This window comes from Electrophorus electricus, chromosome 16 (assembly GCF_013358815.1).
Source record: "Electrophorus electricus isolate fEleEle1 chromosome 16, fEleEle1.pri, whole genome shotgun sequence".
Taxonomy (NCBI): domain Eukaryota; kingdom Metazoa; phylum Chordata; class Actinopteri; order Gymnotiformes; family Gymnotidae; genus Electrophorus; species Electrophorus electricus.
Window position 1 is genome coordinate 3,829,534 of NC_049550.1, and position 10,147 is coordinate 3,839,680.

Genomic DNA, 10,147 nt, shown 5'->3' on the forward strand with positions numbered 1-10,147 from the left:
TGTGCCCTGTGCCACTCACCTGTGCCTCTCACCTGTGCCCTGTGCCTCTCACCTGTGCCCTGTGCCACTCACCTGTGCCTCTCACCTGTGCCCTGTGCCTCTCACCTGTGCCCTGTGCCCTGTGCCACTCACCTGTGCCTCTCACCTGTGCCCTGTGCCTCTCACCTGTGCCCTGTGCCACTCACCTGTGCCCTGTGCCCTGTGCCACTCACCTGTGCCTCTCACCTGTGCCCTGTGCCTCTCACCTGTGCCCTGTGCCCTGTGCCACTCACCTGTGCCTCTCACCTGTGCCCTGTGCCACTCACCTGTGCCTCTCACCTGTGTCCTGTGCCTCTCACCTGTGCCACTCACCTGTGCCTCTCACCTGTTGCAGCACTGAAGCACGCCTGCAGCAGATCCGGAACCAATTCCAGCACTTGAAGCCTGTGCCGCCATACGCCGAGTCTGGGATCACCCCCAGGGTCCACGAATACGACCCCTCACGGGTGAGTGTCGGATTGCCTTGTCTGTCTTTCTGTTTCTTTCCTTCTGTCTTGTATTTATTTCTTTCTTGTCTCTCTACACTTCTGTCCCTCTTTGGGTCTTTGTTTTTCTTCCGTGTGCATTCTTTCTTTTATAATTCATGTGATATTGCTATTGCCCTCTGTGTGCATGTGTGTTGAGTGTATGTGTGAGGGTTTGCGTGTGCTTGTGTCTGTATTTGTGTACTTGTGTGTACATGTGTATGTGCTTCCCACTAACAATGTGCTCTAGCAGGCTACTAAAAATGTTGTGTTTGTGTGTGTGTGTGTGAGCGTTAGTGTGTCTGTGCACGCGCTGCTCACAAGACATTGATTCCAAGCACAGATTAGCAGTAGTGTTCATCTAGTGTTCACTGCTCAAGTGTTCCAGGCCAAAGCTAAAGCGCTGGCAATAATCTGTTCATTCGTGTCTGCCTGCTCTCAGTAGGAGTGCAGTCGCTACACTTCACTTGCTTCTCTTCAACACCCACCCACCCATGTACACGTGTGTGCTCACACACACACACGCACATACACACAAACACGCACATGCGCACACAGATGGGTAAAAGCAATGTCCCAGGAATCGTAAAGCACCATCTTCATGCCCCAAGAAGAATTTATTTTCTTTTAATAATCTGCAGGAATGTTCTCGCCGAAGGCAAATACAAAGCAATTCATTAATACATGTAGATTCTTCAGGAATCTACTGATCACACACACTCCAGTCAGATCATGCTTTACACTCATATTAGGCTTTGCATGACCATCTTTTTCCCAGAAAGCCCCTTTTGCTCAGAGTAAACCATTTGGGGTTCCCCGATTGTCCAGCATTAGGGAATGGCGAGAATGATGGGATCCGCCTCTCCATGAGGAATCCCATAATCCAGTAATCTGGGTATTAGGCAGTAGCAATGTTCATATTAAGAAAACACAGAAAGAGAACCTCTAAACTTCAGAAGGTCTTTGCTTGCACAGCTGATGAAGGAACTATGTCCAAAATATCCTGTTTCTCTGGAAACCATGTGGACTACATCCAATTATATATATATATACACACACACACACACACACACACACACATGCCCCACATTATTGCAAGTCCATATCAGAAACATCTTGTAGATGTACGGTTGGCAATGGTGTCTGTGCGTCGCCAGGCACAGCTTATGTTGGTCATCCTCCCACTCTTTAGCAGTGGCCAGCATCCAGCTACAGTGTCGCCCTCAGTCTGACAGTGCCCTCGCCAACGTGTGCATGGAACGCGGCACCCACGCAGCACCCATGTCATCAGGGCACAGAAAGTGGCCTGTCCACAGCCCAGCCAGTCACGTATTGTACCCAGCTGGGCGCACACATCCAGCCAGATGTAGTCACGTGACCCGAAACTGACCAATGACGGAGAAGCTCAAGTGGGGCCAATGGATAGCATGATCTCTGACTACACACGTACAAAAATGAACCCATAAGACACGTGTACATGAAGAAGCACGTGTTGATGTGTGTTGGCGCAAAGCAGATATTACTTACAAAGCAGCTGGTAGGTCGGAATAAATGACAGTTGAGGGATGGTCTGCACATTCAGAGTTCAAATTCAAAGAAAGAAAACTTGAAAAAGAAGCCCTGGCATGAGTCTATCGCCCTGGAGATTGCACTAATTGCTTCCACCCGCTGGCTTGGCGCAATTCTAGCGGTTGGAACGGGATTCTGGGAGAGGCTTTGGCATTCCGGACCACAGCTACTCCATGCTCAAGGACCTTATAAATGAGACCTGTAGTCGTGTTCGGAGCGCCTTTAGGGAAAGGTGGTTGGTTTTCCCGGAAAGCGTCTCCATAACTGCGTTTGTTGCTGAGAGATGCAGCATGTAAAAGTAGTGAAGTAAAAAAGCAGAATGGACCATTAAATTAATCACAGTTCCTGTGTCTGTAGTTTCCCTTTAAAAGTATTCTTTTTTTTGGGGGGGGGGGGGGGGGGGGTTGGTTTAAAATTGTAGTTTGCTGGTGAGCAGTTATGTTTTGTGGGGGTATGTTTCACCAACAACCAAGACCTAATATTTTTAGATATTTCTGCCTCTGTTGCTTAGTTACTCTGGCCTGCTGTGTGTGTGTGTGTGTGTGTGTGTGTGTGAGAGTGAGAGACTGTCTGCAGTGCTCAGGGCTTAGGTCTTTGCCAGCCCTTGACTTCTTGGTACCTATACATGCTCACACACAGTGTGGAAGGGTCCACACGTTTCCCAAAGCTGCCCACGCACACAAGCACATTGCCGGGGATGCCGAAAAGCACTCAAACCACAGGGCCAGATAGACACACACACACACATGCGCGCGCGCACACAAACATTCGCACGCACATATATACACACTCTCATCTGAAGACAGGCAGATACACATGCCCGTATCGTGTCCGTAAGCTCTTTTGGGAATGTGCGCGCGCACTCCTCACTCACCGCGTGCACACACACACACACACACACACACACACACACACACCCACCACCTTTCCTTGCATCATCCCGCTGCTACCAACTCCACTCTTTGTATGTTTCAGTGGGAAATATGTGGGCAGAGGCCCTCCCACCACCACACACGCCCGCTCGACAAATACCCGCCCAGTGCGGCTAATGAGAAGAGAAGAGAAGAGAAGAGTACGTTGCGCTGATTGATGTGTATGCTGGTCTGATTTGGAAGGGGGGTCCATTATGAGAAGCTGGGGGTATGCAACACTAGCAATTACTCCACGCGGTAACGAAGCAACGGAAACACTTCTCTCCTGCTAACTAAATGGCAGGCAATGAGGCAGTTAATAGACGCAACATCACCAAATGTTCAAAATGTATTTTTAATCATACAAGAGTTAGTAAAGGGAAAATGGTTTATGCCGTCATGCTTAAAAAGCTGCCCTTGGGAAGGCATTAGTACCACCGTAGAACTGAACGCCCCAAACAGCCTCAGCCCGGGATGTACGGCTTGCTGGTGTCAGTCGAGGGACTCGTGTGAACTCGGAAGTGCTGACTCTGTACCAAGGGATGGATGCTCAGGTCGGAGAGATGAGCTCACCTCCTCTGCTATCCGCTAATGCCAGTTAAGGTGGGGGTGAGGAGGTCAGTGAGCATGCCGGGTCGGCGAAAAGGCGTGCGGCTAAAGCGCGCGCTCTCGTTCGCTGAGTGGAGGCGAGAGGGAGCGAGAGGTGCGGTCCATGAAGGAGAGGTCCTGGAAAGACACGCAACACCTAAATGTTTTCGGCTCGGCGGGGAAGGCGGCGTGAGCGCTCCGGGCTATAAACGAGAAAGGAGTGTCGAACTTCTCCGCCCACGGCTCCCCTATTTCCAAAGACAGCAGTTGGGTGAAGTCCGCCGTACCAATTTGGAGCCGAAAGAAAGGACGGCTTAACTAAATAAACGGGAGCAGGTTCTCGGCGCCTGGAACCTCGCCGTCCTGGGTCCCACCCACACGAGGGCCTCAGCGTGTCCAGCTGTCCGCAGTTCTGTTTCTGGAAGATTGCAGGACTCGTCGCGGACTTGGCTGACATCTTAATTACGGTGTACATGATGTATGATTACAAGGCACACGTCTGGGGGTGGGGGGGGTGGACTGATGTTGCCAAGACACTCCAGGAAAGCCAGAGGATGGAGAAGAGGAAGAGGTATATGAGGCAGACAAGAGGCCTTCCCTGCCTCCATTTCTGCGTTATACCAAATGATGGGTGGGCAGGGTGAGTTGAAAGTATGGCATGCTTTTTCTCATTATACCGCACTGTAATTACACTTCGCTTAATAGGGAAATAAGTAGTAGAGAGAGATGCAAGGTGAAAAAATGTTTGCTGTCGAAGCGTTTCCTCGGCTTTTTCCGCACCAGACTGCGCAAGGTGTGAGTGAAAGTACCAATGCATTTGTTTCGTTTGTTACACTTTTATTTCTGAACTCTTCTGTGTTAATAAATTGCGTTAATGTTGCTTGAGCTGGGCCTTTTATGAATAAAACATGAGATTCACATTCTGTTGGAATGTGTTGCCATTCTGTGGCACCCCATCAGAGCTGTGGACTCTGCGGTGTTACCGAGCATCAAAGGTGACGCAGATGAGAATGATGTCAGCGGACGACTCTCACGGCCAATACTCAGGAGGACGACTGCGATGCTGAGAAGACGTGGCATCAGTGACGCTTTGTAAAGGCAGAAAAAGCACAGAGGAGAACAAAGTGAACAAAGAATAAACAAATCAAGACGAGATAAAAACATTAGGAGGAGGTGGGCCAGGCAGGATCTGGGGCCGTGGCCTTGAAAAATTCCCATCCTCCAACAGAAGGAAAACACTGAAATTCCCACTCTAGGTGTGGCTGCATCTCAGAGGTGTTCTTCAGGGGTGGGTTGGTTAGCCAGAGCGGAGACAGCTGAAACAGCAGAGCTTGCGGTGCGAACACCACAGAAACATCTCGGTTAAACAACTGCACTCACGTTCTGCCGTCGACGCAGCTCACCAATCCAATTAAAATTGCAACCATCGTTAACACATAGGTGAACCTGTGGGTGTGTGAACTCAACCAATGTGAATGTCTCTTCCCATAATGTTCGGAAAAATAACATTTGTATGGGGAAAGAGGTCAGCGCTTCCCAGTGACTTCAAAGCAGAAGAAGTCATATTTTGCACCGCTTAAGAAGAGTAACAAAAAATGGCTTGACTTGTTTTCAGTAGCGTTGCCAGCAGCACTTTGAGTAGCTCCAGGTTTAAAAGGATGTTTTTTTTTTTTTGTTTTGTTTTTTTTCTTTCCATGAGCTATAAATGTTGTGGAACTCAATCAGTTGCCATGTACCCGTGAATAGAGGGTGAGAGGAGAGAATTAAGATGGTCATCAATGTGATTGTCATCCTTTCCTCCTAGTCTCAGAGGAACTTGAGACTAGCACCATGGTTCTGTCAGGTCTTATTAGATCAAAGTATTAATTTAAACACACTTGCCCGTCTCTGACAGGCGAGCATGACAGCAGTGTGTCGGCAGTTGGAGCGGTGAGAGGCTGTGAGGTGAATCTCTACAGCGCCAGCTAGTAGGCCTGTGTCTTAACAATGTTCCTAAGACATGAAAACATAGCAGTAGCGTGTCCCTACAAAGCCCAGTGAGAGCAAGCCAGTGAGTCATTCCTCCTCACCTCCTACAATCCAGTCACACCTATTCCTGTGAGCAGCCTTTATTAAGGACAAAAGCAGCAAGTGTGTGTGTGTGTGTGTGTGTGTGTGTGTGTGTGTGTGTCTGTCTGTCTATATATCAAAACACACTGTTGCCTTTTTGTTGTCCTTATCAAAATCTGTGTATCCAGGGAATTACATCAGGGGAATATCAGAGCCAGGTTGCCATCCATTTTGGGACTCCCCCGTAGTGACTTATGAGCCAATAAACCCAGCTAACGGGCTGCTGGTGGAAAGTTTTGAAGGAGAATCGCTTGGGCGTCGGAGTGAGCGTGAGCCGAGACTCGTATCTGTTGAGTCACGGCGGGCTCCCATGGCGGGCTCGGGGCCTGCGCAGACGTCTTCGAGCATCCAAAACCTTCACAAGAATTCGGCATGTAGGAGCGAGACGGCCTGCCATCGATGGCGAGAGGTGGCCTGTCCCACAGCTCAGCCCGAGGTCCCGGAGCTGGTTCAGCATCGCCATAGTGTTACCGTAGCGTAGCGGCAGGCTTGCTTTAGCATTGCCGTATCCTCGCTGCAGCACATGGGAAGCCGGCTCAGAGGCGGCTGGTTCCCCGGTCACGACCAGCCTCCCACCAGCCCCACGCCATAATTACTCTCTCGAAATGGCCTGCGCCATCTGCCACTAACAAGCGCGAGGCGACCACGAGTGTTCGGGGGCAATGGAGGGCATCGAGCCCATACATATTGCCCCAGGGGATACGGAGAAGGAGGAGGGGGTGTGCCCTGCGAACGGGCATGGGTCAGGCAACACCTGCATCCCACCTTGACTTCAAAATGCAAAGCTGGGCTCAGGCGAATGGAATCCGAGGTTTATAGAATTCGAATCGCCAGCGTGCCATGCATAGTTAGCGGAAAAGACCTCTGAAAAGACTTCTGATTGCATGGAGAATGGAGAGTGGAGAATGAACGAATAAACTTAAAGGATGGAATTGACTACACCTGTGGTTGATCCAGACTCATGATGAGTACATTCTGTCGCTCTGTTTTGGTTTTTTTTGTGCGCATGGAATTAGGCCTCAGGGTGACTTTTAATGAGCCTGGACCATTTCATAATGGGTAAGAAGTTCTAATGGAGGTTTAGTGGTGCCATGAATGTGAGAATCTGAGCCATTTGGTGGTGAATGGAGACGACAGAAAAGGTGCAGCCTTTGTTTCGTATCTCCGTCAGACATTGCAGATGGCTGGGCTTCGCACAGGTCTCGCTTGCTGAGAGAAGACGGGCATAAGAGTTTGCTTAGGACTGGGCTTAGTGCTAGGCTTGAAACTGGGTGCAGCACTGGGCTTGAAGATGGGTGTAGCACTGGGCTTGAAGATGGGTGTAGCACTGGGCATGAAGATGGGTGTAGCACTGGGCTTGAAGATGGGTGTAGCACTGGGCTTGAAGATGGGTGTAGCACTGGGCTTGGAGATGGGTGTAGCACTGGGCATGAAGATGGGTGTAGCACCGGGACTGATGATGGGCGTAGCGCTGGGTGTAACGGAGCTGCTCTGTTACGGGGCCCGGAAAACAGACGCTTGTTTAGAAAAAATAATGAGAAGTGAAAGCTGCCGTGAACGCGGAATTTTTGGTTCCAAAAGACCAGAGTTTGTGTGTGTGTGTGTGTGTGTGTGTGTGTGTGTGTGTGTGTGTGTGTGTTAGTGTCTTTTACATATCTGTGAGTGCTGTAAGCTATAAGGTAACCCTAATTGGAGCTGGAAGAATCACTCATGACTCAATCTTTATTAATCAAAGCACAAATGTAGAGGACATGCTTTACCAAGATTTAATAGACAACGGAGCCTACACGATTAGATGCAATTTACTCTGTAATTTACGATTAAGCATGTATATCTACTATTTCCACTGAATTTCCATAGAGAACATGAAAATACCAACTTGTGAAAATGTTGTTTTAACAAGTGCAATGGATTTGATCCTGTTGTAATTGGTCATTTGTAGTAGAAATCCATGTTAAACTGCAGCCATAATGTTGGTTATGGTTGCAGTTTAACATGGACGGACGCGTGTTCTGCAGTGCAGTTTGTTCAGGTGAATCACTCCACAGAAACCCAGCAACTCTGCTTCAAACACATGACTCACTAGCTATCTCCAGGGTGAATCACTGAAACTGAATTCAAGGGTAATTTTTTTAAACCTCTGTGAGACCTATACACAATGTTTGTGTGTGTGTGTGAGAGAGAGAGAGAGTCACACAGAGTCAGACACAATGTGAACACATTACTTGTTTAAAATAACGGAATGTCTCTATAATGGTGAGTGGGACTCCCACAAGAGGAAACAAAGGCAACAGAAAACAGGAATGACGTTAGAGATATTTTATTGACCCAGTCTACACCCCACAGCCTGTATTTGCAATGCTAGCGGCACTGTCAAGAGATCCAACGGCATCAGCGGGTTCGAAGGGAGACTGTGGGTAAGTGTTATACATTATGTGAACACAGACTCAGGTGAAGGATCCAGGTGCCAGAAAATCGCAAATCCCACCAAAATCCCGCCATAATCCTACCCCAGTCCCCACTGAGGGGGATAGGAGGGAGCAGCAGACTTGACTGATTGATACAAAAGTTTGTGGCTTTCCAAAGTATGGATTGCATCCATAGCACTGCCAATGACTGACAGAAAACTTCCAAACGTTCGGAAATATATCGGTGTTCCATGTTGAATCATCTTATACCACATTGGATCATTTTATACCACACTGTCTCAGTTTATCCAGTCTGTGTTTTAGAAAATGCACGTTAGATTACTACACAAGCGATGCAGGGTTTTTTTGCTCCAGAACAACATTAATCATCTTAATCTTGATTTAGATGCAAAACATGGAGAATTAATTTGTAGGGCAATATTAATCCTAGCTAGCAGGCTAAACTCCCCCCTCCCTGCCAAAAAATTCAAGTTGATTAATCCTTGTGTTAAATATGCCTAGTGCTGTCCATATGCAAGGTTTTCCTGAGCCTGCGTTTAATAGTAGCAGCAGACATGTCTGGTGTCGAAGCCAGTCGGAAACCATTGGTAGGCTCCTCTCCTGGAGTTCTGCTGTCCACCACTCAACTCAAGCGCTTTGCCTGGATGAGCAGATGTCCAGCACTCGTGCATCTGGCCTGGATGTGCAGATGTCCAGCACTTACACACCTGGCCTAGATGTGCAGATGCTCCCAAACGCCCTGCTTACCTGGATCAGTATTGGATTCCTGCAGGGCTTTGGGCTTCTGGAGTTGAGGGGGGAGGCCAGTTCCAACCAAGGCATGAAAGGGTGGCAGATTTGGGGCCGATCGTGTGAAGGTTTGCTTTATAGGCACTGAATAAAAATGAGATGTTCTAGCATCACCTGTCTGGCTTCAGCTCTCTCTGTGTGGATCTGCTGACCAGTGCTTTGTTTCCTCCACACAGATAAGAGGTCCAGAATCCCGTATGGCCCCAAGATATGAAGATGTTGATCGACAGTATGCATCTGTCCCCAGGTAAGAAGGTTGTGTGTGCGTGTGTGTGTCCATCATCGATGTCCCCAGCCTCACAAAAAATTCCTTTTTTGGATGTTATACAAACAGCAATGAGCGTTAGACTTGGACCTAGACTCTGTGCACTCACAGCCGTACTCTAATCCTCCCTCACCACCCCCAGCCCACCCCGCCCCCAAACTTTAATCTTGAATGTTTGTTGTTGTCTGGGAGCTAGCTCATCCCTGGCTGGTCTTCCCCAACGGGGACGCTCTCCCATCTCGGGGCCCATCAGGTAAAGCTTTCCGTAGGAGAACGGGGGGTGGGAGGGGGTGTTTTTTGAACACACTGAATGAGCAGCTGCACCTGTCTGAGCGCAGATAGTGATCTGTGTGTTTACATCTGGCGCTCGCTAAAGTAGTTTAAATCCCGTCTCTCCGATTCTTATCGCGGCCTGTACACTGGGTCCTTGGTTAGCTACACACAATGGTCAGGTGACCATAACAGAGGCTCTTCAGAATAAGCAGTCTGAATAACAAAGGCAATTTGAGAACAAAACCTTGGCTAATCGTATTCATGGCCAGTACACTGGCTGTGGTAATTATGCCTTTAATTCATTCTGGCCTGTAGCTAATCAGCTGTGAAAACAATGAAAGCATGTCAATTAATATGCAGGTGAGTTATAGAGTGGGGAATTAGGCTATACGATGGCGTCACAATCGTAAGGCACTAGGCAGGCTTGGGTGGAATTAGCTGCTGCATAAATCCATTGCAAAAAAGACTAGGAAACAACACACATTTAATATTGTTTACCATGACAGCAGCAAAACAAAATGTACTTCTGAATCAGGTATTCAATGGCAGCTCCTGTCTTGGCGTCCTGGCCGATATTAAACCAGGTTTGAACCTTACGCTACTCCTGTAGCTATGCTGTCTCTCTGCTGTTAACACCAGGTCTGTCTGGTTTCCCCTCGCCGTGTGTGGTTGCGTGTGCATGTCTGTCTGTTTTTGCACCTCCATCTGTGT

The 10,147-nt window shown here is 48.6% G+C and overlaps 1 protein-coding gene across 2 annotated transcripts in view; it reads left to right on the plus strand.

Annotated features, from left to right (window-relative positions):
• pard3ba (par-3 family cell polarity regulator beta a) overlaps positions 1-10,147 on the plus strand; it is a 112,148-nt gene that overhangs the window by 95,514 nt on the left and 6,487 nt on the right. For both annotated transcript variants that reach the window (XM_035535116.1, XM_035535117.1), the window contains exons 21-22: positions 374-485; positions 9,075-9,145. In XM_035535116.1, the coding sequence (XP_035391009.1) occupies positions 374-485; positions 9,075-9,145 (183 nt within the window). The remainder of the gene's footprint in view (positions 1-373; positions 486-9,074; positions 9,146-10,147) is intronic.